We start from the raw sequence: 22,544 nt of genomic DNA on the forward strand, positions 1-22,544 counted from the left end.
CTCTCCATGCCGTCTCCACCGATTCTAAGGCGACGGCGTTGCCACGGGTTACGGCAACACAATTTCTCTTCCGCTCCGCAAATGTTGGTGCAGCTCTGACTTCCCGTCTCTGCGTCTGCCTCTTCTGCTCGCTGCCGTTATCTCAGGCGACCTTTGTGACGTCGGGCGTTTCCTGTAAGGTCGAGCGCCCCTGTAAAGGTCACAAGCCGGCTGAACTACCAGGGGTGTCCTCAGGCTCCGCCCCCTCACGTCTCCTCTAATGTACAGAGATGAAATGAACTCTGTGTGTGTGTGTGTGTGTGTGTGTGTGTGTGTGTGTGTGTGTGCACGTGTGTATCTGTGTGCGCACGTGTGCTGGTGGTGAGCTCGGTGTGTGCAGTGGCGTCAGCTGTGTGTATTTGGAGCTCTGCCCGGGCGAGAGCAGTAATAGTAAGCGGCCATATTGTGCCTTTTAATGAGCGTTTCATATGACATCATCTTTACTTCATCATGAACCTGAGCGGAGCCAGCAGAGAACACTGACCTCACAGGGGGGGGGGGGGGTCAGACTTCACAGCTGAGCCCTCTGGAGACATCATGACATCATTGTTGTTACTCTGTTAACTTGGTGACATCACTGTTGTAGCTTTTTGTTAGGTTTGATGACGTCGCTGTCGTCTTTCATCCAGTTTTTGTGATTACAAAGAAGACGTGAATGATAAAGGCACACCACATATCACCACGGCAACTTGGGCCGTGGTTTCCCCTCATAATTCCTTCTTTCCTCGTCGTGTTTACATTCCTGAGGCTTTTATTCTGAAGTAACGAGTGTTGTGATCTTTTGGCAGTCGTGTGAATCAATGCTGCGTGCCAGTGGTGTGTGTGTGTGTGTGTGTGTCATGTTACAGCGGTGTTTATGTTCCTGTGGTTAGTTGTTGTTGGCTCACACACACACACACACACACACACACACACACATGTCATCACTTACACAGTAAATCTGATTCATGTTCACCGTCTGAGATCTTTGTCACCATGACGACTGTGAGCTTCATGAAGGAATGAAGCTTTAATATTGGAGCTTCAGTGGAAAGAACGACTTTTATTAAAGTGAACTTTAGTGGAGTTAAAGACGCCGTAGCTTAAATGTACAGCCGGCTTACATCACCCTGCATCATGAGTGAAAACAGATGCAGATATTTCAGCTGATTTTGCTGATTGGCCGTGTGAATCGTGAGGATTAATGATGTCATGATGCTGAGGGGTTTCCAAACTGAGGGCCGAGGACCCGCTCCTGACACGCTGCTGCTTGAACTCCTGGCCGTGGGCTCAGATCCCTTTAAACTCTGTGACGCAGAAGTATTCCTTTATATGAACAAAGGTTCAGCTCCCAGCGTCCATTCACTCAGTTATTTAAAGAAACACATTATGTGGGGATCAGCGCCTCTGCCCCGAGGCACATGCTGCTCACAGGAGGGGGAGGAGGAGGAGGAGGAGGACACATGCTTCATCACGTCTCGCCCCATGAATGTACACATCAGACACAGATTAGAGTTATGATGCTTTTGTTCCGCTTCAGTTTCACAGACTCACAGTTTAAACAGCTTCAGTTCAGATTCTGCTCAGGTTCTGCCTGAAGCCACGGCAGCGTTTGATGTTAAGTGGTTCCTAACTCCAGCAGACTGTTTTCATGTTGGACTGAAGTCCGGAGGAGTGTAGAGGAGTTCACTTGTTCACTTTTCATACTTTATGTTTTACTTCTAACCCTGAGTGCAGATTGACTCCATGCTGCCTTTCATGCTAAACATTTAGAGGAAACTCAACATTTCTCCTCCCCTGGTTTGCTTAATGTGAGGCGCAGGTGTGTGAGCATGTGTGTGTGTGTGTGTGAACAGAGTGGGGCGCCCACACCTGCCCTCCCTCAGGGTCGTTGTGGAGCTCAGACAGCTGCAGAGCTCTCGCTGCATCTCAATCCAGCACTGGGCGTTTTACAACCCATAAATCATTGTGTGGATTACAGGTATCCGTGTGTGTTAACAGCTCTTATACACACACACACACACGCAAATATGTGGCGATGAAAGTACTCCTCACCGTATTAGTCACACTAATACAAACACAACATAAACAACAGTAATCAGACTGCAGCTGCTTTCATACTGACTTCATTCTGCCAGTCAGCATCGCATATAATACATCATTTTCTCAGTACACCCGCAGAAATAAATCTTGATTTTACAGCAAAACCTGAGACCGGACAGCTGGGAGGTGCTTTCTCTGAGTAGGGACAGTATCTACCGTCTGTCCCATCAGGCTCAGCAGGTATAATTATCAGCCACAGAGTCGTTCAGGGTGATCATTATGGCGTCAGTACCTAATTACAGCCCCTCCCTGTATTCTGTCCGTACTGATGAGACACAACGAGGCGCCGCTGACACAACGAGGAGAGTTTGGTTCATTCAGACTTTCCAGACTTTCCAGACTGGGATGACAATGAAACATTTAGAAAGAAGCTTGGTGCTTCTGTTGAACTTGTAACGCTGTGACTCCGCCCCTTTTATGTCTTGATAGTCAATCGTTTCACACTGAACTCTTGATTTGAAACTTTGTGCTGGTTGACATGTGGACATTCTGTGACGCTGAGTCGACTCTAACTCCGGCTATCTGTGTGTGTGTGTGTGTGTGTGTGTGCGTCTGAAGTGTGTGGCTCTGCACACGTGCCTGTTAGTGCTGCGATGGCTCTATATATAGACGTACAGTGTGTGTGTGTGTGTGTGTGTGTGTGTGTGTGGAGGCTTAAGACTGCAGTGTGCAGGAGAGCGAAGGGAACTGCACACACACACACACACACACACACACACACACACACACATACACACAGGCTGAACCATCAGAACGTCACAGCTATGAGCCCAGTGTGTGTCTGTGTGTGTTTGTGTGTAACTGTTCTGTACACTGAACAGTTACATCAGTCCTTAGCTCTGCTTGAGTGTGTGTGTGTGTGTGTGTGTGTGTGTGTGTGTGTTCTATGTTATGAGCTACATTATAAGGAAATGGGGGCTTAACTGCAGTGACTCGAAAATAAATGACTGTGTGTGTGTGTATGTGTGTGTGTGTGTGTGTGTGTGTGTGTGTGTGTGTGATATTATATAATCTGAGCAGCTATGTAATAAGGAAATTGGGGCTTGACTTGGAGAAGTGTCTGTATGTGTGTGTGTGTGTGTGTGTGTGTAGTGTGTGTAAATGTGTGTGGGTGAATTTCTTCCTCCTCATAACTTCTTCGTGGCTCTGAGCTCTTTTCCGCTCTCCTTCCCCTCATTATTGACCTTTATCTCCTCTTCACCTTGCTCTCCTCCTCCTCCTTGTCCTCCTTCGCCTCTTGTCCTGAGCTGAGGTTCGTCTTCCACAGCGGTCACCAGGGCCCAGAATGCAGCTGGCCGACACTCCATCTCGCCAGATTAAGCCACGAAACCAGGCGGCGTCAGGTGTATCACCGTGGTTACGCTGAGAACCATGTGACCTCTATGCTGAACACATGTGACTGCAGCAAACGGCTTATTTCTGTCATAGGAGTGGAGCCCAGCTGGAGGTTCTGTTATGATGATGATGATGATGATGATGATGATGATGATGATGATGATGATGGACCCTGAGGCTCAAACGGCTCCTGCAGGTGAAAGCAGGTCAGGATCCTGACAGAGAGGCCTGAGGCTTTAAGACGTTTCCTCATCATTTGTGAAGATAAACCAGTTAACACCAGAATGTAAAGAGCTGCTGCACTCCTTTACTCCTTTACTCGTTAGGAAGAAGAGAATTTGGATATCATCAAGTGTACACACTTACAAAAGATGAATATCAGGATTATGACTTCATTCAATCGCTCAGTCGCTGCGTTCTGGGTTCAGGTTTCTGAGTTGAGAATCGCTTTTAACCCACAATGTTGCCAAAATGTTACATTGATGTTGTAAATGGAGACTCATCGTCCCTTTGACACGGAGGGTTTGTTCTTCAATCAATGACTTTGATTGGTAACTCATTTGTTTACTTAGGCTCTAGGGCTTTAGGGTCATAGGGCTGTAGGCATGTAGGGCTGTAGGGTGTAGCGGTGTAGCGGTGTAGGCTGTAGGGTCCTAGGGGTTTGTGTTTCCATCAGTGCTTCTCTCTCTCCAGCAGCTCTGTATTGTGATGAACGTGTGGTTTGGTTTGCAGCAGTGAAGCTTTGGTGCTGAGCTCAGCATCATTGTCCGTGCAGGGATGAGGCGTTTGCCCTCAGTGAGAGTTGGATCATACATGTGTGTGGATCTATCTGCCTGTGACCCGGCCCTATGGTGCAGGTAAACAGGAAACTGATCATTGTGTTCACATGTGTAGATGGGAGTTGGTCTTTAATGTTTGTTTAGTTTGGGGGGAATGATGAAGTCGATCCTCAGATTAAACTCAGATGAATGTTTCCACCTCTCTGATTGGACCCTGAGCCTTAAGAGGTGCAGGTGTTTCTCTCTGTGAGGAGCAAGAGAAGAAGAATCCAGATAGAAACAACTCAAATCTAGTTTACCACAGATGGTTGTCTTTATTCTGGTGTTTTCTTTAGAAACTATTTGTTTCTACCCCCAGTAATCTGATCAGCTGAAGGCCTCAGTCAGTGCCTGAAGGAAACACCAGACTAACCCTCAGACCAGCAGCTCCACACAGAGCAGAACCAGGTCTGCAGAGTCCCAGCTGCTGGGTCACGACCTTTATACACTCCTCTACCTGCTCTGATGTCACAGACAGGGTGACATCATCACTGGGCTGTGACATCATGTGGACCTCTAAGCTGATAAGTGTGGGTGATTGTGTCTGATCTGTTCTGGATACATATGGATTACATATTGATATTGATAGATGATGATGATCAGCTGGAGTTAAAGTGAATATAGGCCGATCACAGGAAGTCTTAGACCAAGCTTTGGAAAATGAGATTAGTCGATGATCACTTTACCAACGTGGCCTTAATAAACTTAAACATGATGATGTAACAAAAGGCTTCAGGTTGTAGGAGGACATGAGAATAAGACACACACACACACACACACACACACACACACACACATCAGTGCTGGATTCATGGATAATGTAGTTTAGTGACGTCCATGTTGTAACTTTGTCAGTTGTGATGACATCATTGTTGTAACTATGTTAGCTCTGGTGACGTCACTATAGTGTACTTAAGGAAGCTCACACTATGGGAACAAAACAGGAAGCTGCAGTGTTCTGACCCTGAGCTGGACATGGTACGTGTGTGTGTGTGTGTGTGTGTGGGTGTGGGTGTGGGTGTGTGTGTGTGTGTGTTAGTGATGGTGTCTGATCCTGTTGTTCCAGTTCCCGATGTTCTGAAACTATATCAAACTCTCAAGTACCCAGATAGAGACCAGCATGAGAGAGACCAGCATCCTGGGACTCACCTAGACTCACCTAGACCCACATAGACTCTGTCCCTGGACTCCAGCTTGTTGTCTCCTCACTGTTCTGCTCCAGTTTGGACCTCTGTCTCCCTCTGGCCAGCAGGGATTCTTGGCCAATGACGCAATCATCGCCCTCGTCTGTGAGTTTGAGCCTCCCAGCCAATCAGAGCATGGCAGGGGGCGGAGCTTCAGTCTGCTCATGCTTGTAAAGAATACCGGCAGTGGGAGGGACCTTCACCCTACAGGCCCGCCCTGTTTTTGTTCCTTAACTTTTTCAGTGTGTGAGTGTGTGTGTGTGTGTGTGTGTGTGAGAGAGTGTGTGCTGCATGGGGCGAGGGGGGGACAGGGAAGAGGACTGAGTTGAGTGGAAGTGGGCGTGCATGTGTGAGTCAGGGCGTATGCTGACTCCTTAGAATGACATAACCCACACACAGACACACACAGACACACACACAACTGCCATGGAGCCTTCAGTTTGATCAACTCTGCTGACAGTACGTACACTTTATGCACGTGTGTGTGTGTGTGTGTGTGTTGTCGGTGTGTGTGTGTGTGTGTGTGTGTGTGTTAAAGGCGCCGCATGTGGACTCAGTGCAATCTGGAGAAAGTTGTACTTTGCTTTGTTGTTCCTCCAGAAGGAAGTGTATCTTTTGTCCTGCAGTGACTCGTTAGTAAGCAGTTCTCTTGTAGGAGTCAGTTGTAAAGTGAGAGCAGACTCGTCGTCCCTCAGTCTGGTGTGTGTGTCTTGTTTTAGTCTTTACCTGAGGATCTTGAGGTGTGAAAGCAGAGCAGAGTTGTTGTTGTTGTCGTTTATAAACTCACCTGAACCAGAAACATGGAAGAAGCAAACTAATGCTGAGTGTGCTGAGTGTTTGGGGCTCAGTCAGACTCAGCTCTGTTGTTGTTTGTGTCATTATCTCACTGCTGTGCTGACACACACTGCAGGATCAGACATGCTGGGAGAAAGGTTTGAGCCTGAACGCAGCATCGTAAAGAATCAATCCTGTCAGAATAAAAGCTCACATGAGACAAACACAGATCAGCTGTGAGTGTGTGCTGAGGCTAATCCGACACATAAACTTAATAAAGACCTGTTCTGTGTTGACTTACCTGATAAATGAATCCAGAGAGCCAAAGACGATCAAGCAAGAATGAAGACAGGAGAGAAGCTCAGGTCTCACTTCCTGTTTCAGCTCCTCCACTGAAGCTTTCTCAGGTTTATGGCCTCAACCTGGATTTAAGAAAAGGAAGCTATGTGTTCATGTTGCTTTGTTGTTAGCCTCGTGTGTGTGTGTCAGTTGATCAGTCAGTTCATTTAAATGGCAAGTTTTGCTTCTTTCTCAAGCATCAGCCACGACACTCTGCATCCCTCTCTCTCACACACACACACACACACACACACACACACACACACACACACACACAAACACGCGTACACACCAGCTCGTCCCGCTGCATCCAATCCATAATTGAGATTATTTATTGTGTATATTTAACATAAAGCTAACTTTCTGTCTGGCTGTCATCATAGTCGTCGACGTGTCGGCTGAGGCCAAAGTTCATAACACATCAACAAATCAATCATGTTGTCCCGTTCTCTCCCTGTATTGATCAGGGTTTCCTGTGTGTGTTCGCTCTGTTGGAGCGTCTGAGAGGAGAAAGTTCCTCCTCCTCCTCTGCTTCATGTGGATCAGCCGGACTCCAGGCCGCACATATCTGGGTTTAAAATAGAAGGCAGAGTAAACAAACGGGCAGCGGCCCCCCTCACACCCCAGCGTCCTGAGACCCCAGGTCCTGTTTTAGATTGAGTGTCATGGCTTCCTGGCCGCCGTGTCACCGCTCACGTCTGTCTATATTTAGATGAGAGAGAGAGAGAGAGAGAGGGGGGCGGTCCTGAGGGAGACGTCCTGCAGTCTGAAGCACCTGAACGCGTCTTTATTTCCTCTATCAAGGGACGATCCAGTTACTGAATCGTGATCCAAGTGAAACCTGGAGACGCCTGAAGTGTCGGCTTCACCTCCAACACACAGAGGGAACAAACCTGTTTCTTTACTCAGAGTGTGCATGTGCAGAGAAGTGAATGTACAGAATTTGTCACAAGATCCTCTTTGCAAAACTGGAAAGATACTGGCTGTGTGTGTGTGTGTGTGTGTGCTGGTCATTCAGTCAGTGTGTTCCTCTCCCAGCTCTACCTTGAGGTCAGGGTTTAGGGTCTGAGGCTCAGGCTGCTGTGTGAAGAGTGGACCTGCTGATCACACACAGATGAAGCTCAGATGGTCTTCATCCAAAGTGTTTAGGGCCTAAATCTGTAAAATGTACAAATTAAAAGTGTTTCATGTGATGTTGTTGCATGTGTCCTCATGTGAGATCATCCACTTGGTGTGGTTGAATATTTCTTCAACACAATTGATCCTATTTCCATTTGGACCTCCTGACAGATGAATGGAGCTGAGAGACCGAGGCATCATGAACGTTGGAGTGTAATCAGTAAAGGGTCTGTGAATGGGCCAGGATGGAGATTGGGTCGGCGCTGCCACCTGTTGCCAGGCAGATTATGTCACAGCTGCATCTCTAACATGAACGTGAGCGAGGCAGGACTCTGTGTTGTCGTGTTGTCGTGTTGTCGTGTTGTCGTGTTCGCAGCGCAGAGTTGTTGTCGTTTCTGTCGTGGTGGCTGTTAAACGTAGATGAGCTTCATCATCGGGTGAAGCATGAGAGACGTCCCACTGAAGTGAGGCTGTGATCCATCTGTGGACCGACACAGAGGGATAGCGCTGCACGACGATGCTGTTTATGAGCTGAACTGTGTGACTGAAGCCTTCTGCTGCTGTGTGATCTGTGTACAGATCCATCCAGTATAGATCAGGACCAATCAGCTGCCCAGGCCGTCTCACTGCATCCTAACGTGCCACAGACCAACAAGTCACCAGAGCTTTCACATCCTGGCCCTTCTTCTGTGGTTTGTAGCATTTCGGACATTTCTGGTGACTTGTTGTTGTTGTTGATACAGAATGATTGAAACAGAAGCAAACAGATGAGTCACACGTGTATAACTAGTGTGTGTGTGTGGCTGTGACAGTGTGTGTGAGTGTGTGTGTGCGTGTGTACCTGTGTGAGACGACACAAAGGCTCTTTAACCACATGCTGCACCTCACAAAGCCTGTGGTTACTTCCTGTTTGGCCGTGTGGCAGCCGTTAATCAAACCTTCATCACGTGGACATACTGGTTTATCTGCTGTGTGTGTGTGTGTGTGTGTGTGTGTGTGTCTGTCAGTCTGCTGGGAGGTTGTCTCAGGTGATATTGTAATGTTTGTCTGCACCCAGTGTGAGTGGAGAAGCTACAGGTGAGAGATGCGACCCATCATTCAGCCTGTCTGTCTGCGTGTCTCCGTGTCGCCCTGCAGGTGGAGCGCCGTTGCCCGCGGCTGTGAATGTCGTCTGCCATGGCGAAGCGTGAGGCCGGGGGCTCCAGCCCGGTGGTGCGGCAGATAGACAAGCAGTTCCTGGTCTGCAGCATCTGCCTGGATCACTACCAAGTCCCCAAGGTGCTGCCCTGCCTGCACACCTTCTGTGAAAGGTAACCAGCTGCTCCTCCTCCTCCTCCTCCTCTTCCTCCTCTTCCTCCTCCTCCACCTCCTCCTCTTGGGATGAACTAACAGTGTGGTGTCCTCCTAAACATGTGACACAGTGGCGTGGTTCACTGAGCCGTGCTGTTTCTCATCTCTGCTCCATGTTCTCTGTGTTCTCCGTGGTGCGTTTGCTGACCTCAGCACCGTGGTAATCCCTGGTTTCCGCGTGCCCTGCGTGATCCGGAGCAGACTGTTGTTTTTGGGGTTTCACGTGTTGTTACTGCACGTGTGTGTGTGTGTGTGTGTGTGTGTGTGTGTGTGTGTGTGTGTGTGTTAGTATGTAGCCAAAGTCGCACGACAGCAGACATGTCTCCTTGACAACGACCTTCTGTTCCCTGCAGGATTCATCTTTGATCTGGACTCATTTCTGTCTCTAATGAGCCTAACCAGCTGCTCCTGTTAGGGCTTTTATTTTTATGCTTAAAGCTTTTATTTTATTCAACCAAAGGCAGAAATCAGCGCCAGATTCTCGAAACAAATGAAATTGTTAAGGAAACAAATTGATCCTCCTGGTAGATTTGCAGGTTTAGCAGGAGGCACAGTGTTCACCTTTGACCTCTGACCCTGAAGCCTCCAGGTATCTCCTCACATCCTTGTCCTCCTTGTCTCCCTCCAGTTGTCTCCAGAACTACATTCCCCCAGAGTCTCTGACGCTCTCTTGTCCCGTGTGTCGGCAGACGTCCATCCTGCCGGAGAGAGGAGTCTCCGCCCTGCAGAACAACTTCTTCATCACCAATCTAATGGAGGTTTGGCTCCTCCACCGTTTACACTCAGATTACACTCAGATAGTGTGTGTGTGTGTGTGTGTGTGTGTGTGTGTGTGTGTGTGGGGGGGGGCATTTTTGCACTGTGAGCTCATGGTAGCTGCTCATGGTAGGTCTAAGTCCTGTTTGACTCTTAAAGCTGCAGAGCAAAGAGGTGCAGCTCATTATGAACCAGGCTACAAAACAATCTAACTCAATTACAGAAACACAGCAGGCAGAGAAGCTTTACCTGTGTGTGTGTGTGTGTGTGTGTGTGTGTGTGTGTGTGTGTGTGTGTGTGTGTGTGTGTGTGCAGGTCCTCCAGAGAGACCCCGGGTGTTCGCGGCCCGAGTCCTGCAGCGTGTTGGAGTCGGTGAGCGCCGCTGCAGCAGGGAAGCCGCTGTGCTGCCCGAACCACGAGGGGAAGGTGAGGACCGGTCCAGACCAGGACCCCTTAGACCCCCATGTTCATGTCAGAGCAGAGACAGGGTTTGGAGTCCTTTGCCCTCTGAGCCCCCGTGTCTCCCCCTGCAGGTGATGGAGTTTTACTGCGAGTCCTGTGAGACGGCCATGTGTCTGGACTGCACCGAGGCCGAGCACAGGGAGCATGTGACCGTTCCTCTGAGGGACGTGGTGGAGCAACACAAGGAGGCTCTGAAGACCCAGCTGGAGGCCATTCAGAGCCGGTGAGAGCTCAGAGATCAGAGCTTCATGAGCTTCATGAGCTTCATGAGCTTCATGAGCTTCATGAGCTTCATGAGCTGGATGAGAATTGAAAGACCCTCCTCCTCCTCTTCCTCTCAGGCTGCCTCAGCTGACAGCAGCCATCCAGCTGGTCTCAGAGATTTCCCGGCAGCTGAACGAGAGGAAGAGTGAAGCAGTGACTGACATCACCAACACCTTTGAGGAGCTGCAGAGAGCCATGAACCAACGCAAGACAGAGCTCATCACTGACCTGGAGAACATCTGCAGCTCCAAGCAGAAGGTCACACACTCCTCTCCTCTCCCCTCCTCTCCTCTCCTCTCCTCTCCTCTCCTCTCCTCTCCTCTCTACTCATTGTCCTCCCTCTCTCCTGTCTTCAGGTCCTGCAGGCCCAGATCTCGTCCCTCCTGCAGGGGAAGGAGCACATCCAGAGCAGCTGCAGCTTCACTGAGGAGGCTCTCAGCCACGGCAGCGCCACAGAGGTGAGCCGGCAGAGCGGTCAGCCCTCAGTTACCATGGAAACGCAGCACAGAAGTCCAGTGGCGCTCACCTTCCTCTTCCTGTTCTGACCCGTAGGTGCTGCTGGTCCAGAAGCAGATGAGCGAGAGAGTGACGGCGCTCGCTCGGCACGACTTCCCAGAGCGACCGCATCAGAACGCACACCTGAGCTGTCAGGTACCCGCCCCGCCCACAGGAAGTACAGGAGGGGAGGCCTGTGGTTGGCTCTTGTGAGAGTTGTTACTTCCTGTTTGTGACTGAGTCTTCCTGTCTCACTCTCTGGTTTCTTTCTTCCAAAACAATCAGAAACATGATAAACTCAGGGTTTATAAATTATAACTTAGATGTATTTCTGTCTTGAAGCTTCTCAGTCAGAACCAGAGCCGATCAAAGTATGAAATGAAACTGATCGGGTCAGAAACGTTCCGGTTCTTTCCCCGTCCAGGTGGAGACTGAAGGTCTGCGGCGCTCCATCCAGAACCTGGGGGTCCTGCTGACCACCGCCGCCGTGGCTCACACCTCCGTGGCCACGGGCGAGGGTCTCCGGCACGCCGCCACCGGCCAGCACCACACCGTCACCGTGACAACCAAAGACAAAGTAGGCAGCTGGAATGACTCAGTTCTTACTCCTGTCTGAGTGTTTGGTTGTGGACGTTTTGGTTGAGGTCTTCTGTGAGGTCATGAAGGTGACGCGGCTCCTTCTTGTTCATGTCCTTCCCCTGCAGGACGGAGACCTGGTGCGGACAGGAAACGCTGTTTTAAAAGCAGAGATCACGTCGCCCGATGGCAGCCGTGCGGCGGAGGCGGAGGTGACGGACAATAAGAACGGGACGTACGAGGTCGGCTACACGTTACGCTCAGAGGGCGAGTACGCCTTCGCCCTGTCGCTGTACGGGCAGCCCGTACGGGGGAGCCCCTTCCGCCTCAGGGCCGTCAAACCCTCAGACGTCCCGCAGTCCCCCGACGACGTGAAGAGGAGGGTGAAGTCTCCCAGCGGGACGGGGGGACACATCCGGCAGAAGGCGGTGAGGCGGCCGTCCAGCATGTACAGCACCACCAAGAAGAAGGAGAACCCGATAGAGGACGAGCTCATCTACAGAGTGGGTGAGTCCAGACCAGGTCCACAGACCAGGCCCACAGACCAGGTCCACAGACCAGGTCCACAGACCAGGTCCGCAGACCAGGTCCACAGACCAGGTCCACAGGGGGCCATGATCCAGTCAGTCCACCTGTTTAACTGAGTGTGACTGAGTCTGATTGTGTCCTCAGGCTCCAGAGGCAGAGAGAAAGGAGAGTTCACCAACCTGCAGGGGATCTCAGCCTCCAGCAACGGCAGAGTGGTGGTCGCCGACAGCAACAACCAGTGCATCCAGGTGAGAGACACACACACACACACACACACACACACACACACACACACACACACATGTCCACGTGCCTGCTGACCCCAGATCAACACCATGGTTGAACCTGTTGCAGGTTTTCTCCAATGACGGCCAGTTCAAGATGCGTTTTGGGGTCAGAGGTCGTTCTCCGGGGCAACTGCAGAGGCCCACGGGCGTCACCGTGGACTTGAATGGCGACATCGTGGTGGCCGACTACGACAATCGATGGGTCAGCATCTTCTCCTCTGACGGCAAGTTTAAGGTGAGGTCAGACTCAGTTTGTGCTGTGATCACAGTCAGTCTCTGCTGTGATCAGACTCAGCCTCTGCTGTGATCAGACTCAGTCTCTGCTGAGGTCAGACTCAGTCTCTGCTGTGATCAGACTCAGCCTCTGCTGTGATCAGACTCAGTCTATGCTGAGGTCAGACTCAGCCTCTGCTGTGATCAGACTCAGTCTCTGCTAAGGTCAGACTCAGTCTCTGCTGTGATCAGACTCAGTCTCTGCTGAGGTCAGACTCAGTCTCTGCTGTGATCAGACTCAGTCTCTGCTGTTATCAGACTCAGCCTCTGCTGTGATCAGACTCAGTCTCTCTTCCTGTGTGTCAGAATAAGATCGGGGCCGGTCGTCTGATGGGACCTAAAGGCGTGGCTGTGGACAAGAATGGCCACATCATCACCGTGGACAACAAAGCCTGCTGCGTCTTCATCTTTCAGTCCAACGGGAAGCTGGTGACCAAGTTCGGAGGTCGCGGGACGTCAGACAGACAGTTTGCAGGTGAGGGCCGGATCAGTGAGGTCATGGAGGTTTAGGTGAGAGCTGTGGCGCCCCCTGCTGGAGTCTGATGTCATCATTACATCATGAGACACACAGATGAGCTCATGAGGATCTGATCCATGTCAACAGACTGAACCATTATGATGTTTAACTCTTATTTAATAATGTAAACATTTATGTTTGTAGCCGCACCCCTTTGGTCGCCCTCTCTCTCTCTCTCTCACACACACACCCTGCACCCAACCACCTCCGTTTGCTTCTTTGCTTCTCTCTTTGCTTCTCTTTTATCCTTTTACTTCGTTGACTTTCTTTCTTTCTTTCTTTCTTTCTTTCTTTCTTTCTTTCTTTCTTTCTTTCTTTCTTTCTTTCTGTTCTTCCACCTGTTTCCCAACTCAGAAAAACTTGGGCCGAGCTTAAATAAGTCAGGCCCAGTGTTCAGTAAGTACTCAGTGTGGCACCTTGATAACCTCTCAGTGACCTCTGACCTCTGACCTGTCCGCCCCTGAGCACTCTGCTTGTTGACACATTGTTGGTTCTGTGTGTGAGCAGTGATCAGCCACACGTCAACATGTTGATGTAATAATAACCCAATGTTGTGTGATTGTGCGTTTGTGTGTAACCTGATGACGTAATGATCCAAACTAACAAGAGCATCCGTGTGTGACATCATGACCCTGAGCTGCTCCAGGGTTCATGCCTCAGCCAAGAGAGAGGGAAATGTGATTTGATACAGCATGCATCATCTCGCAGCAGAGTGATACTCTGTAACCATGACAACACATGTGTCACTGGCTTAAAAGCATGAAGAGAAAGTGAATGGAAACTAAACTCAGTGATTGACAGCTCCTCCTCCTCCTCTCACAGGTCCACACTTTGTTGCTGTGAACAACAAGAATGAAATTATTGTGACGGATTTTCACAACCACTCAGTGAAGGTAACACACACACACACACACACTCACACACACACACACACACACACCAGCCAACACAGGAGCTGCATTGGATCCATAGAGTAATATCTCTCTCTCTCTCTCTCTCTCTCTCTCTCTCTCTCTCTCTCTCTCTCTCTCTCTCTCTCTCTCTCTCTCTCTCTCTCTCTCTCTCTCTCAGGTGTACAGTGCAGATGGAGAGTTCCTGTTTAAGTTTGGTTCTCATGGTGAAGGTAACGGTCAGTTCAACGCTCCCACTGGTGTCGCCGTGGACGCCAACGGAAACATCATCGTGGCCGACTGGGGGAACAGCAGGATCCAGGTGAGAATCCAGGAGAAGTTTCTCACAAATTATGTGACATTTCTGACAACTTTTCTAAAACTTTCAGACAAATTTTCTGAAACTTTACGAAATATTTTCCTAGAAATTTTACGCATGAATTTCCTGCTAAATTTTCCGACAAATTTTCCGACAAATTTTCTGAAACTTTCTGGCATATTTTGCGACAAGTTTTCAGGAAAAAATTCTGAAACTTCCTGATAATTTTCCGATGAATTTCCTGAAACTTTGACCGACAAATTGACCTTTGACCCATGACCCCTGTGTTGTGTTGCAGGTGTTTGACAGCACCGGCTCCTTCCTGTCCTACATCAACACGTCAGCTGATCCTCTGTACGGCCCTCAGGGTCTGGCCCTCACCTCAGACGGACACGTGGCTGTGGCCGACTCTGGAAACCACTGCTTCAAGGTTTACCGCTACCTGCAGTGAGCAGAGGGACGCACACACACGCGCACACGCGCACACACACACACACACACACACACACACACACACACACACACACAAACAGAGCAGACATGGAGCTGCAACAGCCCGCCAAAGCACAACATCATATGTTATATATATAATTGTGTATTATATAATGATAATATTATACCTATAGTATATATTCCCCATGAAACGTTCTCAGTGGAATTCAGACTAAAGTTTGAACACGAAGAATAAATGAACCAAAACAAGCAGAAGAACGTTAAAACTTTATCCTAATCACCAACAAGAGAGAAAAATAAACAGTCAAATCAAAGGTATGATTCAAAAAAGGCCAATTAAGTAAAGAGCTCTGCTGCCCTCTGGTGGTGTATAAATGTACTGACCTTTGAAGTAAACTTCTCTTCAGACATTTGGCTCATTTATCCATAATCAAAGAGATGTCATTGGTTCAGTCCATAAACAGTATATAAACATGTATATACATGTTTACATATATAATCAGGTGTTCCAGCTCCATGTCTGACTCCTGTGTGTGTGTGTGTGTGTGTGTGTGTGTGAGTTCACTGCAGGCCATCAACAAGCAAAGAAAGAAAAACAGAAACCAGTGAAGCTTTTCTTGTTTTCTGAGCTCAGGCTCTTCCTGTTACACTGTGGCATGTCAGTGTCATGGCTGCCTCAGCACAACACACACACACACACACACACACACACACACACACACACACACACACACACACACACACACACACACACACACACACACACACACACACACACACAGGAACATGTTGTTTTTGAGTCATTCTGCCCTTTAGAGTCATATAACTGTAATAGAGAAAATGTTATTTTGGGACTTGAGATGAGCTAAGAGGATTTATTTTGTGTGGTTTTAGAGGTTAATTATAATAACTTATAAACAATTTGGAAGAACAACAGTAACAGTTAATAGCAGAAAGAATTTTAATTGTAAACACTCATATATTTAAAGTCAGAAGGATGAGTTTGTTAACTTTAAAGGCTTTGATCAGCACAGTTATGAACTGAATAAGATGTTTATATTTAACCACTAAATATTAATGCTCAGCTCCAGACTCAGTTTAAACCCAAAGAAGCTCAGCTCTCCTCTGTTCTCCTGTCTGATCTTGTTACTATAGTTACCAGTTGCACTTTTTGCGTATTCACATCTACACCTGTATGTGATGTGTAAATATGAATCTGTGTCTGTGCTGTTGGACTGGAAGCTGCTGCTTCAGCCGGGACTTCAACACTGGAGCGTGTCACTCTTTGGAGCGTGTCACTCTTTGGAGCGTGTCACTCTTTGGAGCGTGTCACTCTTGAGCGTGTCACTCTTGCCAAGTAGTAGTGAACATAACATAACAGCTCAAAGTTGTATAGACATTATTTGCTGTAATTTATATTTTCAAAAGACTTTGTTGATTATTTGAATTTTTCTTCGATTTTTCTTTTTCATAATTTCTTCTACAGATTATTTTTCTAACCGGTGTGTCGTCTCTTTGTGTAAATAAGCTTCCTGACTCGTAGCACCGACACCTTCTGCCTCTCCAGACAAACTCCTTTCTTCCTGTGTTGATGTTATAATCTGATTATCTATTATTATGATCTGATCATAGTTTGTATCAGTAACATGAGCCTGTGTGTGGCGACATCGTCAGGTGTTCTGTATTATAATCACATCCTTATTGGAGCTGACAAGCACCTGCAGCGTGGACTTGACAGTATTTGTGTTTGTTTGGTCCGTCAGTGCTTTTCTGTAGAAACGACACCAGCTCTCACACACACACACACACACACACTTTGGTTTGATCCTTTGTTCTGCTTGTTTCCTGTTCTGAGTGACATTTGTCTGATTTGTCCCCTTGTTCTCCTGCTTTGACTCTTCTGACTGATCTATTTCAGCGTCTCACTCGTGTGTGTGTGTGGAGTAAAAGAGGCACATAGAGAAACACTGAGTCATCTTTCTAGAATCCTGCACGACCTCAGTGTTAAAGCAGTAAATGCTACATTTACAGCAGAAAGGAACGATGTAAATATTAAAGAATGACACCATGAAATGTTTCACTGCTTTTTCTTCAACAAGACTTAAGACTGGGATCTGAAGAGAGAGAACCAGAGAACATGAGAACAAGAGAACCGCAGAAGGGTCAAAGACCAAAAACACGATGGCAGAATTTGGCACAGGATAGTTTGGTTGGAGTGAGATTCTGATACGAGAACAAGAGCATGAGAAAATAAATCAAATCTTGGATATTTTCCCAAAAATTTGTGAAATTCGCACGAAAATGTGTGGAAATTTGCTCGGAAATATGTCGTAAGCTCTCACAAAATTTGTGGTACATGTTCTGGAATACGTTCTCTCAAATTTGCCGTGATTTTTCCCAAATTTGACAAAGATTCTCAAATGTATCCTCAATTTTCTCATATTTGTCGTAAACGTATCAAATTTGAATTCTTGGGAGAGACAACATTTGTAGAAAGTCATTTTGTCTGATGAGGAGCTCCACATTGAGGGGAGGAGCCTCATTGAGGGGGAGGAGCCTCAGACTGAGCTCTTCACAGCTAAAAACAAACAACCACAGACTTCAAAAAAGGCAAAGGAGGTCAAGAAAATGCAATTATTTCCATTTAATGCCGATAGTCAAGTTTTATAAAACAGCGAGCACATTGGTCACAGATGAGATGGAGACAAACCGTCTGACCCACATCTGATTCAGTAAACTGGTTACAGAGTCAAACTACAGAACAGACCGAACGCAGCGTCGCTATAAAGCAGGGTAATACAGCCTGTGACCTGCAGGGGGAGCCGGTCTCCTGTTACATCTGTCAACATGCTGAGAAAGCTTCGGTACAGAAAAGATTCAAAACAGCCGGAGAAGCTCCTCCACCTTTACGCTCATAGATCAGTCGGCCGTGTCGTCGTCGTCTTAGTAGCAGGCATTATAAAATCATTAAAAGTGATCAAGTACAAACATTCATGAGTGTAGAAACATGGAGTGCAGCGTTCAGGTTTAGAAACACAGCTGCTGGCAAAAATGGCAAATTGATTCCAAGTTGCAGATTTTCAATACAAATATCCACAACAAAATGGCAGCGCGACCTTGAGAGCGCCGCCGCAGAGAGAAGGTGCAGAGTCTGAGTCATTACAGGGAAAAACACAGAACTGATGAAGTAAAAATATAAAATGACTCAAAAAAGAAGCCCAAAATAAAAAAAAAAAAGAAAGAATGCAGCGCCCACAAAGTCCACGAGTGGGACTGGAGCCAGCAGGGACATCAGAGCCGGCGTGGAGCTGTGAGGTTACAGCACAGACACTTCCTGTGAGGAACACGCAGCGCCACAGACACTCAGAGCCTGGGCACACACACACACACCCACACACACGTGAGAGGAATCAAACTCTTCATTACAGTAAAGTGGCAACGATGACTGAGGCAAAGACAAAACACGGCTCTGTCCCAGTCCAAGGGTTTGGATCAGAGAAGTGGACCTGCTGGGTGGAAGAGGAAGAACAGGAAGCCCTCATCTTCATCCCCTCACATTTTTGGCCCAGTGGGATCCATGGCTCTGTAGTAAACACCGGTTGGCCCTGGGAGCCCGTCAGTAGTAGTGGCAGATCTGCAGCCGGCTCCCCGGGTCGTTCTTCCCCGGGCTGAAGAACGGGTAGACCGGCTCCTCGAAGCAGGTGTCGAACATGAACAGTCTCCTCATGGTGACGGCGTCGTAGAAGCTCAGCCGCCCGCCGTCGTAGTCCAGGAAGACGCCCACCCGGGGGGAGTTCCAGTAGTCGGCGACGGGGATGCGGCCGTCCTCCCCGTTGGCGTAGAGGCGGTCCTGCAGGCTCAGGCTCCAGTAGCCGGCGGAGGGCGTGAGGCTGACGAAGCCCTTCCTGTTGCTGCACTCGGTGGTGACGCCCAGGTACCACACCCCCTTGTCCTTCACGTCCACCTCCCAGTAGTGCTGCCCGCTGGAGTACTGGGCCGTGGACAGAACCCCGCAGAAGCGGTTGAAGCGGCCCGGCATGTCGGGGTCGGGGTTCCGGATGTGACTCTCCTCCACTTTGGTGTCAAAGTCTGAGATGAGCAGGAGAGGGTGAGCCGTGTCCGGGTCAAGGGTCAGGTTCTGAGGCACTGTGGGGGGAGGGGGAGGGGTTACATCTACGACATCAAAATGTGTCCGAAATTCTCAAAATTCTCTGTGTGTGCGTGCACTCACTGGTGTGTGTGTGTGTGTGTGTGTGTACTCACTGGTGTGCAGCACGTGTGTGTGTGCACTCACTGGTGTGCAGCATGTGTGTGTGCAGCATGTGTGTGTGTGCACTCACTGGTGTGCAGCACGTGTGTGTGTGTGTGTGTGTGTGTGTGTGTGTGTGTGTGTGTGTGTGTGTGTGTGTGTGTGTGTGTGTGTGTGTGTGTGTGTGTGTGTGTGTGTGTGTGTGCAGCATGTGTGTGTGTGTGTGTGTGTGTGTGCGTGCGTGCATGTACTCACTGGTGTGCAGCCCTTGTGTGTGTGTGTGTGTGTGTGTGTGTGTGTGTGTGTGTACTCACTGGTGTGCAGCACGTGTGTGTGTGTGTGTGCACTCACTGGTGTGCAGCACGTGTGTGTGTGTGTGTGTGTGTGTGTGTGTACTCACTGGTGTGCAGCACGTGTGTGTGTGTGTGTGTACTCACTGGTGTGCAGCATGTGTGTGTGTGTGTGTGTACTCACTGGTGTGCAGCACGTGTGTGTGTGTGTGTGTGTGTACTCACTGGTGTGCAGCACGTGTGTGTGTGTGTGTGTACTCACTGGTGTGCAGCACGTGCATCATCTTCTTCCACATGATGAGCTGGAAGGGTCCAGAGAAGTCGTTGAACTCGGGGCAGCAGTCTGCAGACTCCATAGAGGTGAAGGGTTTACAGTGGATCACCCTGAGGAGGAGCAGGGGTCAGAGGTCACAACACTCATCTTCATCAATGTGTTCATGGAGCTCTAAAAGACTCTAAACTGAGACAGAGTGATGATGATGATGAAGGGCTTGAACAGAATGAAAGGTAGAGCGACTCACTCGTTAAACGTCTGAGCCAAACTCTGAGGGAAGAAGAGAAACAAAGGGTTAAACTCAGAGCTCAGTCAGCCTCTAAACTTCCTACAAACATCAGCTGCTCCCACATCACTACGCATCACACTGAGCAGCGACACAGCAGATGAACTCCTACATGAGTCTCTGCCCGCTCGCTCTCCTCTCTAACGCACAACAACAGCGAGCCAGAGCACGCCGTCGCCAGGCCGCGTATCATAGCAACCGCCACCGGCCGGCCTCCTCCTCCTCCGTTTAACTCTGCACTGCGTCTCAAAGCGTCACACTGACCTCAAAGTTGGGTTTGCCGTTGATCTGGGCGTGGATGTCGCTCAGCGCCTTGTCCACCGCCGCCGCCTCGCGCTCCACCGTCTTCAGGTTGTCGTCTATGACCGCCATGGTGGCCACTTCCTCCGCGTCCAGGATCTCCAGCAGGGAGTCGCGCTCGTCCAGCAGGAACTGGACCAGGGCGCCCACATCGCCCTCGATCTTCTCCTTCAGGCGCTGCTTCGCCTTCTGGAAGACAAAGACAACGACGACAGAGAGTCAAAGAAATGAAGGAAACTGATGAGACAGAGTAACACACACACACAGAGCTCAGTCAGCTCACACACACACACAGAGCTCAGTCAGCTCACACACACACACACACACACACAGTCAGATTCATCACGTACCCTGACTTCACTCTTGTTCTGCTTGTCTGCAGCGATCACCTTCATGCACTGAGACTTCTGCCAGTTCAGCTCCATCATCCTCAGCTTCAGCTCCACCTGAGGACACACACGCACACACGCACACACACACAGGGCCGTGAGTAAAGCCGCCCAGCAGGTCCTGACGGTTTGTTGTGAGGTCGGAGGTCACGGTCTCACCTTCATGTCGCTCACCACCTCAGGGATCGGAGCGACGTCATGATGTCTGAAACAAAACAACAGCTGTTCAGATGTTTACGCTCAAACTGAGGCTGAGTCCTACAGATCAGACTCAACAAAGGGAGGACAGATTACACCGGGGCACCAATTCTTCTTCTTTTGTGGAAAGAAGATGGCCTCGTCTTCATTGTACTGTCTCACCTTCACTCCCCCGCCTGTCTCTGTCATGTTAATCCACACACACACACACACACACACACACACACACACACACACACACACACACACACACACACACACACACACACACACACACACACACACACACACACACACACACACACACACACACACACACACACCTCTCTCCAAACAAAGCTTCTCTTGGTTTCACTGCTGGAGGAACTAAAGAACCTAAATCTGCTCCATCGGACTCAAAACTGGGAGTTTCACTGAACCTACGGCCCCTGACCTATGACCTCGTCCATGTGAGAGCAGCAGAAGCGTCACACACACACACACAGTGTATGAAGAGAATAAAGAACCCTCCCTATGTAAACACACTGAATGACCACAAGTGAACTAAGCACGGCCTCAACACATGTATGTAAGCCACAACAACACACACACCTTTACGCCCTGGACTGCCTGCACACACACACACACACACACACACACACCTGTGAGCCCTGGACTCCCTGCAGACCACACAGATGGGCCTCTTGTCGGCCTGGCAGTAGAGCTTCAGGTCCTCTCCGTGCTGCTCACACTTCCCATCGACTTTAAGGGGCTTGGACGGTGCGGGTCCAGCGCCCAGACGCTCCAGGTCGTCCAGCTTGGCCACCAGGTTCTGCACCAGGTAGTTCTTGGTGAAGGTCTTCTTGGTGAACACCTGGGAGGAACAAAGAGAGACGGAGGATGAGCCATGTTGGTGTCTCAACAGGAACAATCTGCTCGCCATTGTTGTGTGAGTGTGAAGCTAGCTGATGCCACAAAGAAGCGGCCATTTTCACTAAACGACCCACGACTTATGCGTTAAATTAACATAATGCGGTTCTTCTCCACGCGTGTTACACAACAAACACGCCGGAAGCACGACGGTAACCGTGAACACAACACACACGCACACACACACACACGGAGACACTGACCGTGCGGCACTGCGGGCACTGGTAGCCGTAATCTCCGCCATTTTCGTCCCAGTGCATGCAGATGCAGAAGCGGCAGAAGTTGTGTCCGCATTTGAGAATGACGGGGTCTTTGTAGAAGTCCAGGCAGATGGCGCAGGTCAGCTCCTTCTTCAGCTCCTCTCCGGCCGCCGCTGCTGTCGCCATGTTGACTAGTGAGCGTTGGGGAGGACGCGCGCGCCCATTTGTGGCGCGAGTCGCTCTCACCTCTGGCCAATCAGACACGACTCCGCCCTCTCCGCCGCGGTACTTTTTATACTTTCCACCCGAGATCCGGCAACAAGGCGGAGCGGTCCAGCAGCCTGCAGCCAATAGGAACGAAGTACGGGGAACCGTCCCGGAAGTGAACAAATCGTAGGAATACTCGACTTTGTCCATGTTTATGGTGATGAAGCTGAAATGTGTTTGTGTTTGGAATTCAGCCCTCGAACCTCATTCACACGGTGCTTTATTTACATACATGTGCCTGTATGTTGGGGTAGCAGTGCGTGCGTGCGTGCGTGCGTGTGTTTATGTGTGTGTCTTTTTGCTTGATTTCTTTGTGATTTAA

The 22,544-nt window shown here is 49.3% G+C and overlaps 2 protein-coding genes across 4 annotated transcripts in view; one reads left to right on the top strand and one right to left on the bottom strand.

The window, feature by feature from the left end:
- Nucleotides 1–16,923, top strand: part of LOC143014022 (tripartite motif-containing protein 3-like) — an 18,309-nt gene extending 1,386 nt beyond the window's left edge. Inside the window, exons 1-17 of one of the 3 annotated variants that reach the window (XR_012965247.1) lie at nucleotides 5,793–5,917; nucleotides 8,828–9,000; nucleotides 9,669–9,798; nucleotides 10,112–10,222; nucleotides 10,330–10,481; nucleotides 10,600–10,780; nucleotides 10,879–10,980; nucleotides 11,075–11,173; nucleotides 11,442–11,594; nucleotides 11,722–12,100; nucleotides 12,266–12,369; nucleotides 12,476–12,643; nucleotides 12,988–13,156; nucleotides 14,021–14,091; nucleotides 14,270–14,410; nucleotides 14,706–16,186; nucleotides 16,219–16,923. Coding sequence is in view for 2 of the 3 variants with exons in the window: in XM_076167793.1 (XP_076023908.1) it covers nucleotides 8,855–9,000; nucleotides 9,669–9,798; nucleotides 10,112–10,222; nucleotides 10,330–10,481; nucleotides 10,600–10,780; nucleotides 10,879–10,980; nucleotides 11,075–11,173; nucleotides 11,442–11,594; nucleotides 11,722–12,100; nucleotides 12,266–12,369; nucleotides 12,476–12,643; nucleotides 12,988–13,156; nucleotides 14,021–14,091; nucleotides 14,270–14,410; nucleotides 14,706–14,858 (2,259 nt within the window). In the remaining variant the exon portion in view is untranslated. Of the gene's footprint in view, nucleotides 1–5,792; nucleotides 5,918–8,827; nucleotides 9,001–9,668; nucleotides 9,799–10,111; nucleotides 10,223–10,329; nucleotides 10,482–10,599; nucleotides 10,781–10,878; nucleotides 10,981–11,074; nucleotides 11,174–11,441; nucleotides 11,595–11,721; nucleotides 12,101–12,265; nucleotides 12,370–12,475; nucleotides 12,644–12,987; nucleotides 13,157–14,020; nucleotides 14,092–14,269; nucleotides 14,411–14,705 lie in introns of those variants that run through there. The other 2 variants (XM_076167791.1, XM_076167793.1) reach the window with 2 other exon arrangements.
- Nucleotides 16,924–17,497: 574 nt separating this feature from the next.
- Nucleotides 17,498–22,166, bottom strand: trim47 (tripartite motif containing 47). Its single transcript, XM_076167794.1, has 8 exons — nucleotides 21,959–22,166; nucleotides 21,488–21,699; nucleotides 20,808–20,853; nucleotides 20,610–20,705; nucleotides 20,224–20,448; nucleotides 19,921–19,943; nucleotides 19,662–19,783; nucleotides 17,498–19,006 (listed from the first exon to the last, which is right to left on the bottom strand). The coding sequence occupies exons 1-8, from the start codon at nucleotides 22,139–22,141 to the stop codon at nucleotides 18,477–18,479; spliced, it is 1,437 nt and encodes a 478-aa protein (XP_076023909.1). The 5' UTR covers nucleotides 22,142–22,166; the 3' UTR covers nucleotides 17,498–18,476.
- Between the last annotated feature and the right edge of the window lie 378 nt (nucleotides 22,167–22,544).

This window comes from Genypterus blacodes, unplaced genomic scaffold (genome assembly GCF_046128005.1).
Source record: "Genypterus blacodes isolate CSIRO-AG114 ecotype Tasmania unplaced genomic scaffold, CSIRO-AGI_Gbla_v1 ptg000175l_1, whole genome shotgun sequence".
NCBI lineage: Eukaryota > Metazoa > Chordata > Actinopteri > Ophidiiformes > Ophidiidae > Genypterus > Genypterus blacodes.